This window comes from Pseudoliparis swirei, chromosome 4 (assembly GCF_029220125.1).
Source record: "Pseudoliparis swirei isolate HS2019 ecotype Mariana Trench chromosome 4, NWPU_hadal_v1, whole genome shotgun sequence".
NCBI classification, from domain to species: domain Eukaryota; kingdom Metazoa; phylum Chordata; class Actinopteri; order Perciformes; family Liparidae; genus Pseudoliparis; species Pseudoliparis swirei.
Window position 1 is genome coordinate 34,570,429 of NC_079391.1, and position 27,153 is coordinate 34,597,581.

A 27,153-nucleotide genomic window follows, 5' to 3' on the forward strand; every position below is an offset into this window, starting at 1 on the left:
AATCAAAGTTTGGGGAAATGGTTAAAAACATATGGTGAGCATCATAATTCAGATAAGTAAATTAGGGGAAAAAATTTAAAATAAATCATGTCTTTTGATTAAATAAAAAAAAGGATGGATTTTAGGGCAAATGTCTGATGTTATGAAAAAATTTTAAAAAATTTGTATGACAATTTTTTCATCAAAATTTTCTTGTATGTTGGAAAAAAAGAAAATTTATGGAAATCAATTCATGTCATGGAAAATGGAAAAAAAAAAAAAAAAAAAAATCGAAAAAAAATTATTTTATTGTATGGCAAAAGTTTTGGGTTTTTCAGAAAAAAAATTTTATTTTAAAAATAAATTTCTATGGGCATTGTTTAAAAAATTCAATTTGGATAATATAAACATTTTCAATTTTTTCTCTGTTTTTAAAGGGGGAAAATATAAGATTCTTTGAAATTAAATATTAATAATATGGTGTCTTACAAAAAAATAATAAAATTACAATTTCATTTTAAAATTGCTGGAGTTTAATCAAATTCTTTTGTTGAGGAATCGAGAGTTAAAATTAAAAATAAGAAAGTCATGGCGGAAAAAAATAGGATTGGTTTAATTTTCAATTAAAAAAGGGAAAAATTTTTGAGGGAAAAAAAAATTTTTTTTAAAATAACGGAGAATCTCAAAAAATTCATGTATGAATTGGTATATTTTTGAAAAAATAAAAAATAATTTTTTTTCATGGTGGGGCAGTTAAATGTCATAAAATTTAAATGCAGTTTCAAAAAAAAAATTTGTAAGTTTAAAATATGTGAAAATTTAGTTTTCATGTCATGTGAGTTTATGACAGAATTTTGATGCTGAGAATATTTTATACATACAATCTTTCGGGGAGAGTCTTGTATAAAAAGGATGTTTCAGGGGCTTAATTTTTATGATGAAAAAGGAAATTTGCTGGTCTAAACCCAGAAAAAAATATAATCATATTGGGTCTTTAAAAGATTTTAGGGAGCTTTTTTCGGCGGGCCCGGGAAAAAAATATTAATTTTATATTTTTAAAACTTTTTTTTTTGGCCAAAAATTTTCAAAATAATATAGAAAAATTTATGAATTTTTAATTTTTCTCCAAAAAAAAATGAAAAAAATATTGGGTTTTATTGCAGCGCCACCTAATGTTCAAATATTCTGAAAAAAATAAGGTAGTTTAAGGGATGCGATATGCACATAGGCTAGCAATTTGGTGAGGATAGACCAAATAATTTAGAAGTTGTGTGACTTCAAATATTGGGCCACACCCTTTAAATGTTCATTGGTCTATATTATCTGAACGCAATGAGATATCAACAAGATCTTCAGTAGTTATGATGACATTGAACCAATAATGGATCCCAGAAATGTTCGGATGAATCGGACAAAGCGTTTTGGAAAAAAGTGAAATAAATATTTTTTTACAAAATTCAAAATGGCGGAAAATCTAGTTCGGCGCATTTGATTTTCACCATGAACTTTTTTGTAGAGCAGGTCCAGGTGAACCTGTATGCCAAATTTCAAGTCAATCGGTCATTGTTGCAAAAAGTTATTCGCTTTCTACCTCAAGGGGCGCTAGAAAATGACTATATGCAAAAATACGAAACCTTGAAAATATCGGGATTTTCGCCAGGCCTGATATGCATCTCAAATTTGACAACTTTTGGAATATGATAAAGGCCTCAAAAGGCCAACATGTTTTTTGGCTGATTTGCTTTGGCCAATCAACAACCCTCCAAAACGTGAGAAAATAATGCAAAAAAAGGCATATATTGAGGGATTGATTGTAGCGCCCCCTAATGTTCAAATATTATGAAAAAATTAGGGTACTTTAAGGGATGTCATATGCACATAGTCTAGTAATTTGGTGAGGATTGGCCAATTAATTTGGAAGTTAGATGTCTTTAAATATCAGGCCACACCCCTTGGATGTTCATTGGTCCATATTCTCTGAACGCAATGAGATATCAACAATCTTTTAAAGAGTTTTCATTGCATTCAAACAATAATGAAGCACAACAAGTCGTGTTTGAATCGCAACTATCGTTTTGGAGGAGTTGAAAATAATGTGCTTTTTACTAAATTCAACATGGTGGAAAATCTAAGTGGGCGGAGCTTATGGTCATAATGTAATTTCTTTTAGAGCAGGTCTACGCGGATATGTATGGTGAATTACAAGGTAATCGGTCATTGGGGGCAAATACCGTGGCCTTTTGAACATAAAATACAGTGTAGGGGGCGCTATTGAGCCATATTGGCATTTCAAAGCTTTTAAATCATATCAGCTAACTACATCTTTGACTCTAAATGTGTGTGCTAAGTTTAGTTACGTTTCGAGCTTTTTTAGTCCCTCCAAAGCCCCTTCGTTTGTTTGCGAAGAATGGGTTACGCAACAGTGTTAGACGAAACATAAAATGCTTCATCTTCTGGCATCATGAAAGTCTAACCTTCATGTGTAACAAATTTGGTGTTGATCTGATTTACCTTCTCAGAAGGAAGCCCAAGAAAAAACGATTTTTGTTCCTGTTACCAGTAGGTGGCGCTACCACAAATAATAAAACTTAGACTGCACATGTCTTCAAGCCTGAGTGTCATCACACATGGGAGTTTAGTACGGATCTGATGATGTGGAGTCGAGTTACAACGGTTTATTAGATTTCACGGCGAAGGATCAATGTTTGCCGATGGAGAACCTCGCGTATTACAACGTAGCTCACGAGCTTCACAGAGAAGCATCATCAAGGTCTTTGGTCTATTCTGGTATATTTTGAGAGGGATCTGAATAATCTGCTAGGAGCAGTGTATAAAAGTAAAAAACATGTAACTTCCTAGTGCCACTAGTTGGCGCTAAGACCAGAATCAAAAATTTGCATATGGATGTCTTCAGGGTCAGTATGTCATGAGGTATGAGAAATATGGAGCAGATTCCATAATGTATGGCCGAGTTACAACAACGTAAATGTTCATGGCGAATGGCGTTTCTTTGCCGGTCCGGCAAACGCACATAGTTTAATATTTTTGAAATCTTTCAAACATTTTTCAAGATAAAGGTCTCAAGACAATACTGGCCAAATTTGGAATGAATCGGGTTTAAGCTCTAGGAGTTAACTGTTTTACAACCCCTAAAAACATTTAAAAAGGGCCAAAAAGGCATATTTTGAGTGATTGATTGTAGCGCCCCCTAATAAGGTAGGTTAAGGGTGTCCTTGTGGACATAGGCTACAAATTTGGTGAAGATAGACCAAGTGATTTGGAAGTTAGGTGTCTTTACATATTAGACCACACCCCTTGGATGTTCATTGGTCCATATCTTCTGAAAACAATGACATATCAACAATCTTTCAAAGATTTCTGATGGCATTGAACCGATAATGAACCACAGCAAGTTTCGTATGATTTGGACTAAGCGTTTCGGAGGAGTTAAACAAAAAGTGTTTTTAACAAAATTCAAAATGGCGGAAAATCTAAGTAGGCGGAGCTTAGGGGTCTGAGAGGCTTTTTTGTAGAGCAGGTCAATTCTGACCTCTGGACCAAATCTCAAGTCAATCGGTCATCGGGGGAAGAAAACTATTGCTACTGAAAAAGAAAGTTTGTAGGGGGCGCTATAGAGACATTTTTTCGTAAACTAATTCGAAAACTCAATAATCTAAAAATTTTCACCAGTCTGCTTGTGCATGTGGAATTTCAGTCTGCTGGGGCGCACGGTGTGCGGGCAGACGATGTTTGAACACGCCGGAGGAGAATAATAATTAAAGCTGCAAGCAGCGATGAACGGGTCCTCTTCCTGCTTCGCACATCGGGGGTGCTGGCCGGACGCCGGCCCCCTCGGCCGAGAGCGCACGCACGGCGTCAAGCGTTTGACCGTTAAATCACGCGACACTGATTTTACTTTGCTAGTCGGTGGCGCTTTGACTCTGAGTGAAAAAAGGCTTGTTGATATCCTCAGGCCTTGAATTCTACGAAGCATGAGAAGTTTGGAGCAGATTTGAGCGAGTCCAGGGTTAGCAGCAGGGGACGCTGTGACAATGTGAACATATACATGCATCATGTGTATCCATGTGAAGTCTAGACCTTGTCATGTAAATTACATGTGAATGTGATTCAGCGTGTCGCCTGAGCTCCACAGGAAGCATCATCGAGGTCTTAGGTCTATTCTGGTATATTTTGAGGCGATCTGAATAATCTGGGAGCAGTGTATAAAAGTAAAAAACATGTAACTTCCTAGTGCCACTAGTTGGCGCTAAGTCCAGGAAAAAAAATTAGCATATGGATGTCTTCAGGGTCACTATGTCATGATGTATGAGAAATATGGAGCAGATTCCATTATGTATGGCTGAGTTACAACAACGTCAATTTTCATGGCGAATGGCGTTTCTTTCCAGAAAAAAATTAGCATATGGAAAAATTAGCATATCGATGTCTCCAGGGTCATTATGTCATGATGTATGAGAAATATGGAGCAGATTCCATTATGTATGGCTGAGTTACAACAACGTCAATTTTCATGGCGAATGGTGTTTCTTTCCAGAAAAACAATTAGCATATGGAAAAATTAGCATATCGATGTCTCCAGGGTCATTATGTCATGATGTATGAGAAATATGGAGCAGATCCCATTATGTATGGCTGAGTTACAACAACGTCAATTTTCATGGCGAATGGCGTTTCTTTGCCGGTCTGGCAAACGCACATAGTTTAATATTTTTGAAATCTTTCAAAGATTGTTCAAGACAAAGGTCTCAAGACAATACTGGCCAAGTTTGGAATGAATCGGGTTTAAGCTCTAGGAGGAGTTAACTGTTTTACAACCCCTAAAAACATGGAAAAATGCCAAAAAGGCATATTTTGAGGGATTGATTGTAGCGCCCCCTAATGTTCAAATATTATGAAAAAATCAAGGTAGGTTAAGGGTGACCTTGTGGACATAGGCTACAAATTTGGTGAAGATAGACCAAGTGATTTGGAAGTTAGGTGTCTTTACATATTAGACCACACCCCTTGGATGTTCATTGGTCCATATCTTCTGGAAACAATGACATATCAACAATCGTTCAAAGATTTATGATGGCATCGAACCGATAATGAACCACAGGAAGTTGTGTATGATTTGGACGAAGCGTTTCAGAGGAGTTAAACAAAAAGTGTTTTAACAAAATTCAAAATGGCGGAAAATCTAAGTAGGCGGAGCTTAGGGTCTGAGAGGCTTTTTGTAGAGCAGGTCAATTCTGACCTCTGGACCAAATCTCAAGTCAATCCGTCATCGGGGAAGAAAACTATTGCTACGAAAAGAAAGTTTGTAGGGCGCTATAGAGCCATTTCTTTATGTACTAATACGAAAACTCAATAATACGAAAATTTTCACCAGTCTGCTTCTGCATGTGGAATTTAAGTCTGCTGGGGGCGTCAGGTGCGGACAGTCGACGTTTCTTGCGGACCGAGAATAATCCTTTCAATAACAATAGGTTCCTCTGCGAAGTCGACGGGACCTGAAAGTCGAGGACCCTAATAATCCTTACAATAACAATAGGTTCCTCTACGACGAAGTCGACGAGGACCCTAATAATAATCCTTACAATAACAATAGGTTCCTCTACGACGAAGTCGACGAGGACCCTAATAAGAAGAAAGCACTCCAAACAAGGCAGATGCTACAGTAAGTACAGTAACTGTAATTGTATCACACAAAAGCTGCGTCACTGGACCGATAACTGATGAAATACAGTCTGCTGACATATTCTTGGTGGAGGATCTCAACTCAACAAATCTCAGCAGCCTGGATCGCTATGACAGCAGCTACAAGCACAACAGTAACACTCGGGGGTTCATAAAATACCCGATGACAAACAGGGCAGGTAAAGCTAAACAAAACAAACATGGTGACTTCTCTACCCAGATAATATTCTCTTAGTGGAGATGGCTTTGTAGTGATTAGTGGATAGAGTCCTCCCAGTTGGAAGTGAGTCACTGCCCCAAACGAGGGAGGTCCAGTTTCTCACGGTCTTGTTGACAAGTGAGGGAGTCGAATAAATGTCAACTTTACCAAAACCAGAACAACTAACCAGAACAACTAACCAGCTAGCTCCAGTGTTCACCACAATATTCAACCTCTCCCTGGCTGAGTCCGTGGTCCCCGCCTGCTTCAAGAGATCCACTATTGTCCCTGTGCCCAAGAATGCTTCTCCAGCATGTATGAATGACTACCGACCGGTGGCCCTCACCTCGGTGGTCATGAAATGCTTTGAGAGGCTGATAAAGGACTACATCTGCGCCTTCCTCCCTTCCTCCATGGACCCGCTGCAGTTTGCTTATCGCCCAAACAGATCCACGGATGATGCTGTCTCCCAGGTACTGCACACCACACTCTCTCATCTGGACAGAGGGGGGCTATGTGAGACTGCTGTTCATTGATTATAGTTCAGCTTTCAACACCATAGTCCCCTCAGACTGGCCCGGCAAGCTGATTGAGCTGGGACTGAACACCCCCTGTGTGCTTGGATCCTGGACTTCCTGACCGCCAGGCCACAGGTGGTCAGGGTGGGCAGAATCCCTCCCCTCACCCTGAACACAGGATCCCCCAGTTTGGAGGTTCTCCTCAGCCCCTACTCCCCTGTACACACATGACTGTGTGGCCAGGTTCAGCTCAACACCATCATCAAGTTTGCGGATGACACAGTGGTGGTGGGCCTGATCTCCGACAACGACAGAAGGCCTACCTGGAGGAAGTTGCTGATCTGTCACTCTGGTGCCAGGACAACAGCCTCATCATGAATGTCACCAAAACTAAGGAGCTGATTGTGGACTTTAGGAGGGTACAACAGCAGAGGACGTACTCACCACTGGGGATTAACGGGACTACTGTGGAGAGGGTGGCGTATAAATACCTGGGAGTCCACATCACCGAGGATTTGACATGGTCAACAAACACAGACACTCTGGTGAGAAAGGCAAGGCAGCGCCTCTACCACCTCAGGCAGCTGAGGAAATTTAAAGTTTCCAGAGGATCCTTCAGTCCTTCTACTCTGGAGCTGTAGAGGCGTCCTGACAGGAAGCATCACAGCCTGGTTTGGCAACTGCTCGCTCAGGACAGGAAGGCTCTGCAGAGAGTAGTGCGTTGGCTGAATGCACTATGGAACTACACTCCCACCCTGCAGGACTTGTACACCAGGAGGTGCAGAACCAGAGCCGGCAGGATCATGAAGGATCCTCACCACCCAACAACAGACTGTTTCAGCTGCTGCGGTCAGGCAGGCGCCTCCGTAGTCACGCTGCAAGAACAGAGAGACTGAGACGGAGTTTCTTTCCTCAGGCCATCAGGACTGTGAACTCCGACCTCACCAGGACCCCCCACATAGACCCACACACAACTGCCCCTCTTAGGCACACACACACACACACACACTTACTGTAAATATTGTGGTTTTTTTTTATTGTAAATAGTGTGTACTTGTTGCCCTTGCACATTCCTGCTGAGCATTGCCACTTTCATTTCACTGCACACCCTGTGTGTGTATGTGACAAATAAAACATCTTTGAATCTTGAACTAAAATGAGTTCTCTCTTGTGTGAGTTAACATGTGTCTCTTTAAATGTCTCCTCTCTGTAAAAGATGTTTTACAGAGTGAGCAGCTGAAAGGTTTCTCTCCTGTGTGAGTTAACATGTGACTTTTTAAAGTTTCACTCCGTGCAAAAGATGTTTTACAGAGTGAGCAGCTGAAAGGTTTCTCTCCTGTGTGAGTTAACATGTGTCTCTTTAAAAGTCTCCTATCTGTAAAAGATGTTTTACAGTGAGCAGCTGAAAGGTTTCTCTCCTATGTGAGTTAACATGTGACTTTTTAAAGTTTCACTCCGTGCAAAAGATGTTTTACAGAGTGAGCAGCTGAAAGGTTTCTCTCCTGTGTGAGTTAACATGTGTCTCTTTAAAAGTCTCCTATCTGTAAAAGATGTTTTACAGAGTGAGCAGCTGAAAGGTTTCTCTCCTGTGTGAGTTAACATGTGAGTCTTTAAAGTTTCACTCCGTGCAAAAGATGTTTTACAGAGTGAGCAGCTGAAAGGTTTCTCTCCTGTGTGAGTTAACATGTGTCTCTTTAAATATCTCCTCTCTGCAAAAGATGTTTTACAGAGTGAGCAGTTGAAAGGTTTCTCTCCTGTGTGAGTTAACATGTGAGTCTTTAAAGTTCCTCTGTGTCTTATAGATCTTTTACAGACTGAGCAGCTGAAAGGTTTCTCTCCTGTGTGAGTTAACATGTGACTCTTTAAATGACTGCTCTGTGCAAAAGATGTTTTACAGACTGAGCAGCTGAACGGTTTCTCTCCTGTGTGAATGAACATGTGACTCTTTAAAGCTCCTCTCTGTGCAAAAGATGTTTTACAGACTGAGCAGCTGAAAGGTTTCTTTCCTGTGTGAGTGAACATGTGAATATTTAACTGATTGTTCTGTGCAAAAGATGTTCTACAGACTGAGCAGCTGAAAGGTTTCTCTCCTGTGTGAGTTAACATGTGACTCTTTAGAGGTCCACTCTGTGCAAAAGATCTTTTACAGACTGAGCAGCTGAAAGGTTTCTCTCCTGTGTGAGTTAACATGTGTCTCTTTAAAGTTCCTCTCTGTGCAAAAGATCTTTTACAGACTGAGCAGCTGAAAGGTTTCTCTCCTGTGTGAGTTAACATGTGTTTCTTAAAATCTCCTTTGAGGTGAAATCTTTTCCCACATTTAGAGCAGCTTAATGGTTTCTGACTAGAACTACATTTTGAATCACTAACAGAAACCTCATCATTATTCAGGGAGTTTAAACCTGCTTGAGGTTCTCTGGTCTTCTTCCAATCAACAGAGTCATCAGTATCTGGTTCAGAAGAGTCTCCAGTCTCATCAGTATCTGGTTCTGAAGAGTCTCCAGTCTTTTCATCAGGAACTGGAGGTCTATCTGGATCTGGGTTCCTGGCTGGTTCTGGTCCTCCACAATCATCTCCATCAGCTTCTATTTCCATCGGTTCAGTTTGTCTTTGATGAAGCTGAGAGGACTGAGCTTCCTCTTCAGCTTCACTCTTCACAGGAGTGAATGAGAACTTGAGACCAGCCTCCTCCAGCCCTTGAAGCTGCTCTCCCTCCTGACTGGTCCAGAGTTCCTCATGTACCTCCTTAATGTGGGGGGGCTCAGGGTTCTCCTGGTCCCCCTGTTCCTCTTTAATGTGGGGGGGCTCAGGGTTCTCCTGGTCCTCCTGTTCCTCTTTAATGTGGGGGGGCTCAGGGTTCTCCTGGTCCTCCTGTTCCTCTTTAATGTGGGGGGGCACTGAGTTCTCTTGGTCCTCCTGTTCCACTTTAATGTGGGGGGGCTCTGGATGCACCTGGTCCAGACTGGAGCTCCAGACCTGCTGCTCAAAAGGAACCTCTTCTTTAACCACCAACAGCTGCTGGACGTCTGTGGAAAAGAGTGACATACATTTATACATCTTTTGAATCTCATTAAACTGTTATAAGTATATCACTGACAAGTCTGTGAATTAGTTGTGTATGAGAGATGCATGACCTCTTAATAAAAAGAACAACATTACATATCATGTAGCTGACACTTTTATCCAAATCGACTTACAATTAGTGAATTCAACCACGAGTACAAACTCAGAACAAGAATAAAGAAAGTAACATTTCTTCAAGAAAGTCAAACTACAAAAATACCATAAGTAATTCCATAAGTAATGATATTCAATTCAATTCAGTTTATTTGTCGAGCCCAATTTCACAAATTTGTCTCGGAGTGCTTTACAATCTGTACACATAGACATCCCTGCCCCAAAACCTCACATCGGATCATGAAAAACTGCCAAATAACCCTTCAGGGGGGAAAAAGGGAAGAAACCTTCAGGAGAGAACAGAGGAGGATCCCTCTCCAGGATGGACAGAACAATAGATGTAATGTGTACAGAAGGACAGATTTAGAGTTTAAATACATTCAATGAATATGACAGAGTGTATGAATAGTTCATAGTAGGCATATTCCACGATGGAGACCTCCACGATCCATCAGGCAGATGGAGGTAGAGAGGAGGAGTGGAAGGAGTCTCAACAGTGGGCGGAGTCTCAACAGGACAGTGGCGTAGTTGGTGGCAGGAATTCCACGACCCAGACCTCGATGATCCATCAGCAGATAGGATCTATGCCGTCTCATAGGGTCCGATGACCCCATGAGACGTGAAGTCAAAAGGACTCCGGGGAGAAAGCAGTTAGTAATGTGTGATGGAGAGATGAAAATTCATCCCTAAGGAGAGAAAAAAAAGAGATAGGTACTCAGTGCATCCTAAAACATCCCCCAGCAGCTATAGGCCTATAGCAGCATATCAAGGGGCTGGACCAGGTGAACCTGATTCAGCCCTAACTATAAGCTCTGTCAAAGAGGAAAGTCTTAAGTCTACTCTTAAATGAGGTGACTGTCTGCCTCCCGGACTGAAATTGGAAGCTGGTTCCATAAAAGAGGAGCTTGATAACTAAAGGCTCTGGCTCCCGTTCTACTTTTTAAGACTCTAGGAACTACAAGTTGTCCCACATTTAGTGAGCACAGCTCTCTAGTGGGGCAATATGGTACTACAAGCTCCTTAAGATATGATGGTGCATCACCAATCAAGGCTTTGTAGGTTAAGAGAAGAATTTTAAAAGTGATTCTTGATTTTACTGGGAGCCAGTGCAGAGCAGCTAGTGCAGGAGTGATGTGATCTCTGTTCTTAGTTTTCATGAGAATACGAGCTGCAGCATTCTGGATCAACTGGAGGGACCTAAGAGACTTATTAGAGCAGCCTGATAATAAGGAGTTGCAGTAATCCAGTCTTGAAGTAACGAACGCGTGAACCAATTTGTCTGCATCTTTTTCAGACAAGATGTGCCTGATTTTTAAAATATTACGTAGATGAAAGAATGCAGTCCTTGAGATTTGCTTTGATATAAGTAATGCCATAGTGCAACTCAAGTGCCACTGAAATGCTAATCTATTTTTATTCAAGGTATAGTCGGAGAAGATGTGTTTTTAATTTTCGGCGGAAGATGTAGACTTTCTGCTGTCCTGATGTCATGCGAGCAAATGACAGAGCCGAGAGAATTAGTGAACACAGAGAAGAGGAGGGGACCCAGGACAGAGCCTTGAGGGACCCCAGTAAAGAGAGGAAGAGGAGGGGACCCACGACTGAGCCTTGAGGGACCCCAGTAGTGAGAGGAAGAAGGGACCCAGGACGGAGCCTTGAGGGATGCCAGTAGTGAGAGGAAGAGGAGGGGACCCTTTAGGGACCCCAGTAGTGAGAGGGCAAGGTTCAGACACAGATCCTCTCCAAGTTACCCGGTAAGTGTGGTCGTTGAGGTAGGATGGGAAGAGGGAGAGTGCAGTGCCTGAGATACCAGGTCATGAAGGGAGGAAATAAGGATCTGGTGGTTCAATGTGTCAAATGCTGAAGAAAGGTCTAGAGCAGGGGTGTCAAACTCATTTTCACCGTGGGCCACATCAGCCTCATGGCTGCCCTCAAAGGGCCGGTTGTAACTGTAACACGGTATAATTCCAACTACTACAGAATATATTGTTAAATAACTGTCTTTGCATTTGTTTATTGTTTATTTAAGTGTACTTATATAAATGTATAAATATATATGCAAATGTATTTTAAATATTATGAAATAAATCCATTTAATTAAATGTATCTTAACCCACATTACTTTATCAAAGATCAAACAAACATTATTACATTAACTTTGTTAAAATCTTTGTCACAGTTGAGACAGATGGTTCTCCACTGGTCTGGGGCAGTGGTTCTCCACCGATTTCTTGTAAAAATGTAGGAAATTTACTTTAAAAAATCTCCTAATTGCGACAGTAAAATTGTTTGATTGCCAGAGTAATGGAAGTCAGGGACATCCTTAACACATCTGCATCAGTCATTGCCTGGGACTCTGAGGAAAAACATATCTAGAATGTCTCAAACAATAAACAGGGTGTCTACAGGAATAAACAAGTGAAATTTAAGACTTTTTAAGACTTCTTAAGACCACGTTTAAATAAAATTTAAGACCTAACTTGTGATGGAAATACAAATCAAAAGTGGAAATATACATTAATCTAAACACACTTTGTTCAAAATGAACAGTATGGTGTAATGCGAAAGGATAACACAAAAATGTCATTGCTGTTGTAAATTATATTTATTAATACAACATTTAGGTCCCATGAACAAATGCTTATAACATCAAGTAAATATATTTAAAAAAATACGAGCAACATAGTTCCTTTTGAACAAAAAAATCTATAAAATAACAGATTACAATTCCAGCTGCTTTTAAAATGCAAATACATTTACATAACAGAATGTATGTGTGTGAGTGAGTGAGAGTTCTCATGTCTCTATGTGATGGATTTTTGTGCACAGGTTCATGTCTACTCCTGAGCTTTTGTGAATATACTAGGAAAACAAACGATATGAATAGAAATAACTTCCAGTTGACATTTGGTCCATTCTCCTGGAAAAAAGGGAAAAAAAGGCAGACATTAGCCATACAACAGTCACCACATCTCTTCATGACACCACCACTTCAGATTAATGTCAGACTGGATAAATATGAATGAAAACTATTTTTACAAATTAAGCAACGTGAGCCATCCCTTGAGCCTAGTGTATACTATGTAGACATATTGACAGGTAAACACCACTCTACTTACTACCATTCTAAAACTATTTTTTGTTAGTCTAATTAATGTGTAGTGCGCCTATGCATAGCTGTTATTAACTTGAAACACGAGTAAAGCTTAACTATATGATACACATACTCAGGGCTCCAGACTGCGACCAAATGGTCGCATTTTGCGCCTAAAATTAGACAGTGCGAGTAAATGTTTCATCAACTCGCGCATGCGCGACCAGTAAATTAGCAGATTGTTTTTTATTATTATTAAATATTTTTGTTGCTGACAAACTTGTTCTACACTTCAGCCCACTATAGTTAGCGGTAATGCCTGAATGACTTGATCTACAAAGGAAGAATGGTGTCAAACTAAACGCAACATACAATAACGACACAGCATGCGCAGTGTGTTGGCATCATCGCAGATACACTGAAACGGAAGACGTACGAGAAGATGAAGGACGCTCCTTATCTGTCAATCATGATTGATGGGGACACAGATACGTCAACAAAAGAGTGTGAAATCATATATGCCAGGCTCCTGCAACAAGGGAAACCAACAAATGTTTTGATTGGCCACATCGAAGTGCAACATGCACATGCTCAAGGTATGTGTTCTCTCAAATTATGTTTAAACTCAATACAGTAACTTCTGAAAGAGTTCTGTTGTGAATGTTTTGCAGTTCATGAAGACAAACAGGCACCATAATGATTAAGCTGTTAGGCTGGTGGTCGGACTAACACATAAATAATTGTGCACAATATGTGATTTCATTTTAAGGTGTATATGATGCCACCAAAGAGGCCTTCAAGAAACTAGGGACAGAAACAGGGTGGTTAGACAAGACGGTTGCCATGGGAGCTGACGGCGCAGCTGTCAATCTTGGGCATAAAGGAGGTGTAAGAGCCCTTCTCCAAGCTGAGGCAGGGGCTTTTATTGTCCCATTTCATTGCATGCCACATAGGTAGGTCAGGCGAACCATCAGGCTAAAGATAGGCTATTAAAGGGTACCTGTAGTGAAAGTGAATATGTAGCCAGATCAAAAGATAATGTGTTTCTAAAGGTTATTCATGCACTGACGGTCCAGTATTCAATAACAATACGTAGTTTAGGCTGTTCAAAGTCCTCAACTCCGACATGCGACATTGCACTGGAGCTTGAATATGTCGCGGGTGGTGTGACGTCAAATCGTTGAGAGATCGACAGCCAGCCACAGCGGATGTGTTCAGATACCAATATAAACAACGTCGAGCGCTCGCAAACAAATGCTGAGAGATTGATAATATGGACGATGAAAGATTGTCTGATTCAGCAACTGGATACTTGTTTGAACCTTTAAAAGCAGACTATCCCCATTTAGTGAATTGTGACAGCGATAGCGATGATTCTGATGAAGTTGATGCCGAAGGACCGCCGGTCCAGATGCTTCACCGTGCGACCGTACGCAAGTCGGCGGACGTTTGGTGCAGTTGTGGGAAATGTGTGCCACAGAAAACAGACATAGAGTGCATTTGTTGTAAAGAGCACGAACTTATGTCCTATGATATAGTGTCATTAGACCTCATCTGCTTCACACAAAAGCGTGAGCTTGATAGCTACATCGCGCATAAGCCAGCGCTGGAGATGTCTTTCATTGATGCAATGTTCGGCCGACATGTTCGGGGGTGCTAGTGACTTTTTCTTTGCTCCGTCCGTCCCGATGCGTGACTTGTTGACAATAGCGGCGGGGTAAATATGATTTATTTGATGCGCCGAATGGATGTAGCACGTTGTTGTTTTGCACTACAGGTACCCTTTAAGCAATTATGTATGTTTAAATGTAAGTCTAATTAATTTTAATTGGAGGCTGGAGCTGGCAATGATGTCAGTGCAAAGGAACATTCCCATGGTGGATCATGTCTACAGTCTCCTCAACATGGTTTGGAAAACCTACCAGTACAGCAGCAAGTCTATGAGAGAACTGCGAGCACTTGGAGAGGAGCTGGGTGTGCATGTCGATGTACCAGGTAGTGTCAGTGGGACACGCTGGCTTGCACATGTAAACCGTGCCCTGCAAACCCGACTGAGACCTGGAGGAAAGGACAGAAACCTGCAGAATCCTGGCCAGTTCACAGCAGTTTACTTCCACATGGAACATTTGACTGCATCATCAACCAATGCTGACATTGCTGAGAGAGCAAGGAAGGTCTGTCTATATTTTCAAAATTTCATATTTGTGATAGATATATACAAATTACTGATATTGATTACTTATGTCTTGCAAGTCAAGAAGATGATGGAAGATGGGGCCTTTGTGGGTTTCTTTCACTTCTTGGCTGACTTGTTTGAGGCCATTAGCAAATTCAGCCTTCTTCTCCAAAGAAATGATGTCATTTTGCCTCAGGTAATGTTGAGATGTTAATAAGAATATTGTCCAACCTTGTTAAATCAGAGTACAAATTACAAATAGATCTCGTCATATATAGTTTTTCATATGTCAATGGAAAATATTTTACAGGCTGTGAATGGGATTCAGAATCTTATTGCAACTGTTGAGGCCATGTCAGTGAGATGCAAGCCAGGTGGTAGGCTAGCAGAATTACTGGCAGACCTTCAGGCCCAGAGAAGACAACAAGAGAGTGATGGTGAGGCTCACCCTTTGTACAAATATCAGGTGAGCAGTTATTATATTAGATTTGATTTATTTTTAATATTTCTCTTAATGTTGAATCTTTTGTTAACGCAGGGGGTCACCATCAAAGGAGAAGTCTCTGGTCTGGGAGCAGATGGACTCTCAATGGAAAGCACACCTCAGCTGCAACGAGCAGTAAAAGCAACAGTCGAGTGCACTGTGCTGCACCTGAAGCAGAGGTTCAGCAGTCTACTTGGCAAGTGGGCACACAGTACAATTTGTATATAATTATGACATCTATTTTTCTTTTCATTTAATCTCTTTCTCTTTGTTTTTTTTGATAGATGAAGGGTCCTCATTAGCAACAATGAGGGCAGTGAGGTCATTCAAAATATTAAATCACGATTCCTGGCCTGAACAAAGACATCTCCTGACAGATTATGGTGCAGAGGAGCTGGACTTCCTGCTGGACCACTTCTCCCCCATCCTAACAAGGTTAGTAGCTCTTATCAATGATCATGACAACATATAAACATTATAACACAGAACAGCATTTCAAACATTTACCTTGATCCTACAGAAACTTAGTTTGATAACTTTTTCCTTTCACTATTTTTAGAAATGGCTGTGATACCAAGCTGGCAAGAGAGGAGTATCAGTCGATGAAAATGTTCATTGTTACAAACTACATGGACAAGTCACACCATGCCCTGTGGGGGAGGATGTTGACCAAAATGCCGTTCTGCTCCGACTCCAAAGTAAATATGATATTCTCATTAATTTAATTGGCATATGACCTTTTGATTGACTGAAACCTAAACTATTATTCTATTCTTTGTAGAACATCCTACATCTTGTACACATGATGCTTGCACTCCCAGTGTCTTCTGCTGTGTGCGAGAGAGGATTCTCTTCCCAGAAGAGGATTAAGTCAGATGTCAGGGGGTCTCTTCATGTGGACACTGTTGAGGACTTAATCAGAATTAGTATGGAGGGACTGAACATCGATGATTTTGATGCCAAAGAGGCTGTTGACATGTGGCTCAATCAGGCTCAACGTACAAGGAGGCCTAATTACAAGGACTGGCCAACACAGGCACCTTATCCCCCACCAAGGGGTGATCTTTTGTAGGAAGTGTTAATGCACAAGTTATGTCTACAACTTGTTCTGTTGTCAGTAGAGCATAAATATTCATTTTGTATTTTTAAGCTGTATAACTGGTGTATGTTATTAAAACTATTGCACAAGTTTATAAGATTGTATATTGTCAAATTATTGATCAGTAATACAGTAAAAATGATGGGAAAACTTTGCGGGTCGATTTATAGTGTGCACCCCTAAATTTTCTGCTTGCGCCCCTAACATTTTAAGTTAGGGGCCACTGTGCTCCAAGTAAAAAAAGTTAGTCTGGAGCCCTGATACTCATATACAAGAGGATAGTTAATACATATATTTATGTTAGACTTACTTTGAGATGCTGAAGTAGGTCCTGGGCGTGTCATGGCCCATGAGCTCCATAGGATCCTGACGGGACCTGGTCATTTCACCAATAGCGCACATGAAGTCCAGCTGTCTGCTCGCGGTGGTCTGGTCCAGAGTCTCGTGGAACAGAATGAAGAACGCACTGCAGCGTTGGACTTGGGTGATGAGCTCTTTGTTGCACGCCGCTGGATTTCCTCCGGTGACCTCCAGCGTTGTAGTTGACGTCGTTGCTGGCGACGGAGCAGGAGCTAGCGGCGGAGCAGGAGCTAGCCCCTCGGGCTGCTGGCGGCCTTCGCTAGTCTCTGTGCTTCTTGCTCTACGTGAGATTCCAGCGCTGGAAAGTCTCGCGACACATAACGCAGCTTCAGAAGCATTTCACCGACCGTGACCAGAAACACTCGTTCTTTTCAAGCCGTTGTTGCACTTACATCCTGCCATGTTTTCTAAAGTAGACGATACTTCACGTTGTAGGGGATGGGACCGAATACGCGGGGCCCCTTTAAGAGAAGGGGCGTGGCCCCGGTGACACCAGAGACACCGCAGAGCGACCGGAGCAAAATATTAGACCTGGCGCAACAGATTGCCTCATATACGCAGTGACATGACACCCAAAAAATTTAAGACCAATCCAATCTGAATTTAAGACAGTTTAAGACTTTTTAAGGCCTTCTTTTCTGGAAAAGCAATTTAAGACTTTTTAAGGACCCGCAGACATCCTGAATAAAGAAATGACAGATTTCTTTAATCATTTAGGACTTCTACTTTGAAAAATGTCCTAATTGATACATTAAAATTGTTTGATTGCCAGGCTAGGGGAATTCAGATGTCTTGAACACATCTGCATCAGTCATTTCCTGGAACTCTTGGGGAAATATATTTACAGGACTTCAAATAATCAGAAATGTGCTTTTTTAACATACAAGTCTGACTTTTATTTTGATAAACTCTACCTTGCTACAATAAAAATGTTTTAATTTTAGTGTAATCTAAGCTAAATCTTAGAAACAATCTATAAAGATACAAAATCAATTCATTGTTTACTTTTATATGCTCGTGTATGATTTGTCGACATCTTATTTTGAAAAACGGATGTTGTTTCACGTGGTTCTTTCCGCTAACTTTATCAAAACCCTCGCGCGCTCCCGATCGATGCGTTTACCGTGAACATCAGTCTATAGGGGCTCAGAAATGTAAGTGTCGGCTGAGTTGACCGCAGTCTCCACGTGCAGACCCCGTACCACGCGGCCTGGAGACCCGGAACAACGAAGAAGAAGCACCCACCTGATGCGTGTCGCTCGTGTTCTCTGAGCGGAGACACGGTGTCCTCATAAGCTGCTGTCAATGTGTCCAACAGCCCAGAAGACTCTTCAACGGCCGCGTGGACTCGCTGCTTCACCAACAGCCTCATCTTTTCTCCCGGAGACACGGAGACCGACACCGGAGGCTCCTCGGACTCCATCTTTGAACGACGCATGCGCAGTTGGATGTAGTGCATGATGGGAAACGCCTCGCTGTCGTCACGGAGAGCTGATTGGCTCTTAGATTTGACCACAAACGCCACGATATAGACACAATATGCTGTCATGTTGTCATGGTAACGGGATGTATTCAAGCCCTAAAGTCTCCCACACTCAAGCTCTTAATAATAATAATAATAATAATAATAATAATGCATTTCATTTTTATCCTTCAAAGAATCTCAGAGTGCCACACATATAGTAAAAACAAATAAAACCGATTAAAACATAGTTAAAGCAACCCATAAAAAATAAAAATAAGAATGTAATAGCTGACAATAAATTAACTCAAGGTAAAAAATGCCTTCCTGAATAAAAAGGTTTTTAGGCCCGTCTTAAAAGAGTTCAGTGTCTGAGTTGCCCTCAGGTGGTCAGGGAGACCGTTCCACAAGCGTGGCGCTGCCGAGCAAAAGGCCCGGTCGCCCATGGTTAACAGGTGACGTCAGTGAGCCTTTGAGGGTTCAGGGTTTATTATATATTACAATATTATTGTATTGGGTCATCCAACAACAACAGAACACACCAGCCTCGACCTTTAGTCTGACTATTCAACATGTCAACGTCAAACAGAAGGAAAGTCCATCACCAGGTGGCGCTAATATATATATATATATAATTATATATAACAGATATATACATATATACTGTATATATACATATACATATACATATATATATGTATATTATGTATATATATATATATCATACATAATATACATAGATATATATATTATATATATATATATATATATATGTATATTATGTATATATATATACATAATATACATATATATATAATTTATATATACATATACATATATATATACAAATATATATGTATATTATGTATATATATATATATATACATAATATACATATATATATATATATATTGATGAAGCCTCCTGAAGCTTTCCATCCAGTTGGTTTGCTCATGGGCCGAAGCTTCATGGCGCTTCATCTGCTCTACTGCGCCATCAAGTGGACAATAAATGTAACACAGGCAGAGGGATTACAACGACACCGTGACTTTGTGAAGCTTTGAATTGAAAAAAATGAACGAATGATGTTTGTGATGCAAATACATGAATCATGAACTTATTGACATGGAGTCTGTCTTCGTGACACAGTGGCGGGGTCAAAAGAGAAAGTGGGAATACATTTGGGAGACTGTGCTGATGTTACTATGGACAACAATTTATACATTTTTATAGAAAAAATATCAACACACCCACAGTGCCTATGAAATACCCTTTCACAGGGCACAGATGAAGCTGGATGGATATAATATTTACCATAGTTATTATTACTATGTGCATCCCTTACGAGGAGAGATCAGCTCAAAATGCTCCAGACAGAGGAACTCTCGTCTTTCTTGCTGCTTCCATCGTAAAAAAAAGAAGTTTGAATACTTTGGAAACAAATGCGCAATAAAGTCCAGAGTCCACAGAATGTGATTGGGAATCCGTTGCGCTTTAATGACACTTTTATTTCTAATCGAGCATTGTGGCAGTGGGGGGTGTTTAAGCTCGGCTGCGGAGTGGGTGGAGCGGGGGTGTGGTTCAGGGAACGGTGTCTGATTGTCATCAGCTGATTGTCATCAGATTGTTATCTGTGTTTGTGTATCTGCGAGGCTTTGTCTTCAAAAGGAGCTGGACGGGCTGAAGACGGGGTGGAGTGCTGGAGCAGAGACACTGTCTGGGGTCATATACAATAAAGTATATTCCAAACTATCGCCCTGGCTGATCATTCCGTGGTGCTTAAAGGGGAACCTACCAGTGACGGCAAGACGCGTGTCACAGTGGAGCCAAACGTGGAGCCTTTTTTTTTTTGGGGAGAAAAAAACATTTAACATTTTTTTTTTCCTTCGGAAAAGCACATGGAGAGCAGCCAGCAACACTCGGATCTGCCGACCCAGCTATTGATGGCGCTGGGGCAGATGCTGGAGGGGATGGCAGCTATGCAGCGGGACCAGTCAGAGGCAAACCGGCAACTATTGGGGGCACTACTGGCCCAGGCAGAGAGGCAGACGGAAGCCCTGGACCGGCTCGCCGCCCGGACAGCTGCGACTCCACCAAACCCTCCACCCTTGGCGGGGGTGGAGGTCTCTAAAATGACGACGGCAGACAACGTTCAATCGTTTCTGGAGACGTTTGAGGTGACGGCGGAGGCGTGTGGCTGGCCTGCGGTGGAGTGGGCGGTCCGTCTACTGCCTCTTCTCACCGGGGAGGCGCAGACAGCGGCGCTGTCGCTGTCCCCGGCAGCGCGGCACAATTCTGGCCGTCGTAAAGCCGTCATCGATCGGCTGGGACTGACTCCGCAGGATCACCAGCGGAGGTTCCGGGAGGCAACGCTGGGACCCAAGGACCGGCCGTTTGCCTATGCACACCAGCTGAAGGACGCCGCCACCAGATGGTTACAGCCCGGGAACTCCGGAGGGGCACAGGCGGCGGTGGAGAAGGTCGTCAAGGAGCAGTTCGTGGAGGGGCTGCCGACCGGAACAGCAGAGTGGGTCCGCTGTCACGGCCCCACGTCGCTGGAGGCCGCCATTGCACTGGCGGAGGACCACCTGGCGGTGCACCCCGGCGGACAGGTCGACGGCTCACTGGCTCCGGACAGTCCGACGCGGCCACTGACGCAACCCATACAGGCCCCAGCAAACACCGGCACCTTCCCAACCCACAGGTAGTCCTCAAACACCAGGGCAGGAGTGTTGGAGGTGCAGGCAGCCCGGACACATCCGGTGGGAGTGTCCGCTGATGGAGGTGGGCCAGGTGATCCGGGTTGCCGGCTCTCAACACCCTCCCAGGTCCGGGCGACATACCGCGTGCGGTAAGAATCCAGGGGTATACATCAGGCAATGGTGGATTCCAGCTGTACACAGTCTATGATCCACAAAGCCTGGTTTGACCAGGGGCATTGGTGGAGGCATTGTGGGTGAAGATAAGGTGTGTGCATGGGGACATTCACGAGTATCCCATAGTGTCAGCGGAAATTAGATCACGGGGAAAAACATAACGTGAAGGTCGCGGTTAGCTCCGCTTCGCACCCCTTAATCTTGGGAACCGATTGGCCAGGGTTTGACAAGTTAATGGGGAAGGCTGCGGGGGTGCGTTCACGGCAGACAGGGGCATGCGGTGTGTGCGCCCGTGCTCAGCGGTGACGAGGTTGTCCGACACTGCAGGCGGGGAGGGGAACCGGAGGAGCCTCCTATGGCGACTCCTCCGGCTCCAGTTTCACTCCATGGAAGATTTTCCACTCGAGCAGTCTCGGGATGATACTCTCGCTCAGCCTTTGACCAAGTGATCTGAATTGATGGTCAGCTGGTGCACCCTGACGTAGCGCAGACATATTCGCACTTCACATTGATCAGGGACAGACTGTACAGAGTGAGCCGTGACACTCACACAGGGCAGGAAAGCACCAGTTGCTGGTGCGAAGAGCCGCCGAAATGGTTTTCCAGGCGCTCACTATAACCCGATGGCTGGTCACATGGGATATGATAAAACTCTGGACGGATAATGACCCGATTTTATTGGCGGGCATCCGGCGGATGTCTTGCCCGTTGGTGTGCTTCCTGTCCGGAGTGTCAATTGGTAAACCCTCCGGCCATTCCGAGGGCACCTTTGCGCCTTGCCTTTGCCATTAATGGAGGTTCCATTTGGCGAATCGCTATGGACCTCATCGGGCCATTTCACCGGAGTGCCGCGGATATCGCTTTGTGTTAGTCTTCGTGGATTACGCAACACGATACCGGGCGGTGCCCTTGCAACATTTCTGCAAAGAGTGTCGGCGCGGGGCCTGTTTCAGGTCATCTCCGAGTCGGAATCCCGAAGAGATTCTGACTGACCAGGGCACCCAGTTCATGTCAAGAACACTGAGAGAACTTTACGGATTACTGGGCATCAAGTCTATTCGGACCAGTGTGTACCACCCACAGACCGACGGGCTGGTGGAGCGTCTGAATAAGACTTTGAAGTCCATGATCCGTAAATTTATTAATGACGATGAGCGTGGTGGGATAAATGGACTCTCTGTTGTTTGCAGTACGGGAGGTTCCCCAGGCCTCCACGGGATTTTCTCCCTTTGAACTGTTGTTTGGCAGGACTCCACGGGGGGTGCTCAACCTCATTAAAGAAAACTGGGAGGAGGGGCCGAGCACCAGTAAAAACGAGATCCAACACGTCCTGGACCTGCGAGCAAAGCTCCACACACTGGGTCAGCTGTCACGTGAGAATTTGCTCCAGGCCCAGGAGCGTCAGCAGCGGCTGTACAACAGAGGTGCTAGGCTGAGACAATTCACACCGGGAGAGAAGGTACTTGTATTGCTTCCTTCTTCCAGCTCTAAACTCCTGGCCAAGTGGCAAGGGCCCTTTGTGGTCACACGGCGAGTGGGGGATGTCGACTATGAGGTGGTGCATTCTGATGGGGGCGGAGCTACACAGATTTACCACCTCAACCTCCTAAAAGCATGGAGGGAGGCGGAGTCGGTTTCTCTGGTGTCCTCTGTATCTGAGAGAGAGGAGCTGGGGCCTGAGGTCCCAAAATCCACCAATCAGCCTCGCTCCTTTGTGAAGACCGTCACACCGGGACCCAGAAAACAGACATTGCCCGGTTGCAGAAGCAGTTTGCTGATGTGTTCTCTCTCCTTCCAGGACGCACAAACCTCATAGAGCACGAGATTGAGACTCCTCCGGGCGTGACGGTGCGTTTACGACCCTACAGGTTACCTGAACACAAGAGAAAGGTGGTTCAGCGGGAATTGGCTGCAATGCTGGAGATGGGGGTAATAGAAGAGTCCCACAGTGCCTGGTGTAGTCCCATTGTTCTTGTGGTTGTTGTATCTTTCTTCTTGGGGTTCCGCCGGCGCAGTTTGAATGAGGACTTGTTGAAAAAGAAGTTTCGAGAGACCCAGCACTCCAAGAATACAAAGTTTATTCTTTAGAGTACAAAGTAAAAACAGACGCTTCGTTCGAACGGCTGGGAATCCTCGGGTCCGTGTATAAGGAATTCAACGGAGCTATGTGTGTTTACAGCTTATATAGATAAGAGAAAGGGGGAGGTCTTATGTTCGATTCTATAGGTTCCCTATAGAATCCCTATAGCCCCCCTTCCTCCAAAGATGATCTCTGGCGTTGGCCACCAAATATGGATATATAGGCAGTCCCCTGCTGTGGACTGTGGGCGCCAGCGTGAGACAAAGGAACTCTTCCCTCCAAATTCTAAGTGGGGCCTTCTTCTCTCAGATCTATAAACTAGCTGTATCTTTAAGAGTAAGATGCAAAATACCGACATATTCCCCTCGAGAGTTGATAGACTCTCGCCAATAAACAAACACTCAATGCAAACATACAGGTGTATTATCATGACAAAAATACCACCCCGTCCTTCAGTAAAGTTCCAACATTACTTGTGACTGTACGAAGTGTAAAAGTGGTGTAAAATGAAGTATTACATGTGAAATTGAAAAACCTGTCGGGCAGTTATCTTTTCTTAGCAATGTAGACAGGAAAATTATTTCACGGTCCCTCTGCCTAGGCGACCTTAAATTAAACTCCATACCACTGAAATCAGAAAGGTTTTAGCAAATTGTGTAGGGAAATAGATAGATAGATAGATATATACTTTATTAATCCCCAAGGGGAAATTTGTCGAGTCAGTAGCAGCAACACACAAGAATAAAAAACCAAAACACAAAATATAAGAAGGGTTAGGGTGATCTGGCAAGAGGTGAACTGTTGTAGAGCCTCATAGCCGTCGGCAGGAATGTTCTCCTGTATCTCTTCTTGTGGCAGCGGAGCGTGAGGAGACGTCTGGAGAAAGTACTCCTCTGTCCCTGTAGGAGGTGGTGGAGAGGGTGGTCCGGGTTGTCCAATATGGACACCAGTTTCTTCAACGACCTCCTCTCCACCACCTGTTCCAGGTGCTCCAGCTGGCAGCCGATGATGGAGCCAGCCTTCCTAACCAGTTTGTTAAGGCGGCTGGTGTCACGGCTCCGATGCTGCTCCCCAGCAGACAATGGCAAAGTGCAGCACACTGGCGACAACCGACTGGTAGAATAACTCAGCATCTTGCTGCACACGTTGAAGGATCAAGCTTTCTCAGGAAAAGAGACACTCATCCCTTCTTGTACACAGCGTTGATGTTGGCCTTCCAGTTCAGTCGGCTGTCGATGGGCGCCCAGGTACTTCTCCTCCACCATGTCACGTCCCTCCCAGGACACTCAGAGGTGTGAGCTGTCGCCTTCCTCCTGAAGTCCACCACCATCTCTCTGGTCTTGGCCACGTTCAGCCGCAGGTGGTTCTCATCGGCCCACTTTACAAAGTCACTCACCACTGCCCTGTACTCCTCCTCCCGTCCATCCCTAATACACCCGACCACTGCAGAATCATCAGAGTACTTCTGCAGATGGCATGACTCCGTGTTGTGCTGGAAGTCACTGGTGTACAGGGTGAAGAGGAAGAGAGACAGAACAGTTCCCTGTGGGGCTCCAACATCACTGACCACCGTTCCAGACAGCACACGGCCCATTCTGACAAACTGTGGTCTGCCTGTGAGGTAGTCAGTGATCCAGGAGATGGTGGACTGCGTCACACGGCCACCACAGCTTCTCACTCCAGCAGCAGTGGCTGGATGGTGTTAAATGCACTGGAGAAGTCAAAGTGACTCTCACAGAGACACCGGTTCCATCCAGGTGCGACTGAGCTCGTTGCAGCAGGTAGATGATGGTCGTCCACTCCCACATGAGGCTGGTAAGCAAACTGCAGAGGTCCAGCGATGATTTCACCTGCGGCGGAGGTGGGCAAGACCAGCCTCTCCAGCACCTTCATCACATGGGAGGTGAGGCGACCCGGTCAGGTAGTCGTTGAGGCCAGATGGTGTTGACTTCTTGGGACAGGGACCAGGCACGACGTCTTCCACAGCACCGGGACTTCCCCAGCCTCAGGCTGAGGTTGAAGAGGCGCTGCAGGACACCAGACAGCTGGGTGGCGCAGGTCTTTAGGACCCTGGGGCTGATGCCATCAGGACCTTCAGCTCTGCGCTGGTGTAGTTTCTCAGCTGTCTTCTCACCTGGTCAGTCGTCACAGAGAGAGGGGAGGTGGAGGAGCCCATTGTTATTGAGGGCTCGGTGGATGTGCAGCTCAGCAGGGGACAGAGGGAGGAGGTGTTTGGGAGGTGTGATGTGTGGAGGAGGCAGGGGAGGGCTGTGAACTGAACCTATTGAAAAACAGTTCAGCTCGTTGGCCCTCTCCAGGAGCCCCTGGCTGTCTCCCTCCACCTTGAAGCCAGTTATCTGCTTCATGCCAGACCACACCTCCTTGTGTTGTTCAGCTGAGTTTGGCCTCCAGCTTCCTCCTGTAGGAGTCCTTGCCCTCCCTGTGCTTCACCTTTAGGTTGTGCTGGGCTTTCCTCAGCTCATCCCTGTCTCCAGACCTGAAAGCAGCTTTCTTCATGTTAGAAGCCTTCAGGTCCCTAGTGATACAGGGCTTGTTGTTGGGGAAGCAGCGCACAGTCCGTGATGGGATGGTGGTGTGTTCACAGAACTTGATGTATTCCGTGATGCAGTCGGTCATACTGTTGATGTCCTCCCCGTGCGGTCCACACAGCACATCCCAGTCCGTTGACTCGAAGCAGTCCTGTAGAGCGTCGTTAGCCTCCAGAGACCACCTCCTCACAGTCCTGGTGGTCACGGCAGCCTCTTCACCAGAGGAACATACCTGGGTGTCAGCGGACCAGGTCATGATCAGACCTGCCGAGGGGAAGGGCAGTGGCGCTGTATGTCCTTAGTATTAGCATACAGCAAGTCCAGTGTTTTATTGTTCCTTGTTGGGCAGTCTATGTATTGATGGAAGGTTGGCAGAGCTTTTTCCAATGTGGTGTGGTTAAAGTCACCAGTGATAGCCATGAATGCTCCAGGCTGATGATTCAGCAGAGCAGACACAGTGGAGTGGATGGTGTCACAGCTTCCTCAGCGTCAGCTGATGGCGCGCGTACCGACAACCACAATGGCGGGCGTGAACTCTCTCGGCAAATAATGCGGGCGCATCCCCACGGCCAACAGTTCAATGTTCGGGCTAGAAGCGCTCCTTCACGCACACATGGTCCGGATGGCACCACGTTCATTCACATAAACAGCGATCCGCCCCCTCTTCTTACCGCTCTGTGTAGCGTCTGTCAGCGAACAGTCCTGAAGCCGGGCAAAGGCGCTGTGATCCGGATAGTCCGGCGTGCAGCCACGTCTCAGTGACACACAAGAGACAGCTCTCACGGAAGATCCACTCGGTCATTACCAGCGCGCCGAGCTCATCCGTCTTATTCGCCAAAGACCTCACGTTCCCCGTTATGATCGACGGTACCGAGGGTTTGTATCTCCTCGTTTTAGCCCTCCGCTTGACACCCGATCTGCAACCGCGAGCCCTTCTCCGTAGCTCCAGCGGGATCACAGGTCTGTCTCCAGGCAGAAGCTTCGGCCTGCACAGCGCGATCAGCTGAGCACGCGAGTAGACGACGGTCCCAGTCATTGTTTTGCTGCGGCTCACCGATACTCATGACAAAGTGAACAAAAGCCACAGTAGAATTATCGAAAAAAAAGTAGTTATGGTCCAGTGTCCGACCGTAACTAAGACAAACGTGAAAGAAAAGAAAAAGAAAAGAGAGGAAAAGTGCAAAAAAGACAATAAAATAAAAGCAAAAGCGCATACTACTGAAACAAGCAGTGTTTCCCCCCTTTTCTTTTATCTCAAATAAAACAAAAAAGATTCCTTGGCTCCCCTTATTTAATCCCCCTGTGTTTCTGTCCCCAAATGTCACAAACATTTAGCCATTTATTTACCCAAAAAACAGAAATATCGTTTACAATTAACACCCAAACAAGAAAAATCATTTTAA

General features: G+C 44.2%; 2 protein-coding genes across 3 annotated transcripts; one reads left to right on the plus strand and one right to left on the minus strand.

Annotated features, from left to right (window-relative positions):
• Positions 1 to 7,700: 7,700 nt before the first annotated feature.
• On the minus strand, positions 7,701 to 18,290 carry LOC130192171 (gastrula zinc finger protein XlCGF57.1-like). The gene is made up of 2 exons (XM_056411946.1): positions 18,029 to 18,290; positions 7,701 to 9,419 (listed from the first exon to the last, which is right to left on the minus strand). The coding sequence occupies exons 1-2, from the start codon at positions 18,240 to 18,242 to the stop codon at positions 7,786 to 7,788; spliced, it is 1,848 nt and encodes a 615-aa protein (XP_056267921.1). The 5' UTR covers positions 18,243 to 18,290; the 3' UTR covers positions 7,701 to 7,785.
• On the plus strand, positions 14,118 to 18,122 carry LOC130192172 (zinc finger protein 862-like). Of its 2 annotated transcripts, XM_056411948.1 has the most exons (7): positions 14,118 to 14,838; positions 14,923 to 15,036; positions 15,151 to 15,306; positions 15,379 to 15,520; positions 15,609 to 15,759; positions 15,884 to 16,022; positions 16,106 to 18,122. In XM_056411948.1, exons 1-7 carry the CDS (start codon positions 14,512 to 14,514, stop codon positions 16,394 to 16,396), a joined length of 1,320 nt encoding a protein of 439 aa, XP_056267923.1. In that variant the 5' UTR covers positions 14,118 to 14,511; the 3' UTR covers positions 16,397 to 18,122. The 2 variants fall into 2 exon arrangements, with proteins under 2 accessions (XP_056267923.1, XP_056267922.1); XM_056411947.1 differs by having other exon boundaries at positions 14,118 to 15,036.
• Positions 18,291 to 27,153: the final 8,863 nt, after the last annotated feature.

Bases quoted from the DNA above. Each gene is read 5' to 3' on its own strand.
- LOC130192172 (XM_056411947.1), top strand. From the start codon at position 14,512: ATGATGTCAGTGCAAAGGAACATTCCCATGGTGGATCATGTCTACAGT. The intron at 15,307-15,378 runs GTGAGCAGTTAT...TTGTTAACGCAG, and splicing joins ACCCTTTGTACAAATATCAG to GGGGTCACCATCAAAGGAGA. The intron at 15,760-15,883 runs GTTAGTAGCTCT...CACTATTTTTAG, and splicing joins TTCTCCCCCATCCTAACAAG to AAATGGCTGTGATACCAAGC.
- LOC130192171 (XM_056411946.1), bottom strand. From the start codon at position 18,242: ATGCACTACATCCAACTGCGCATGCGTCGTTCAAAGATGGAGTCCGAG. The intron at 9,420-18,028 runs GTGGGTGCTTCT...TCTTTTCCACAG, and splicing joins ACACGAGCGACACGCATCAG to ACGTCCAGCAGCTGTTGGTG.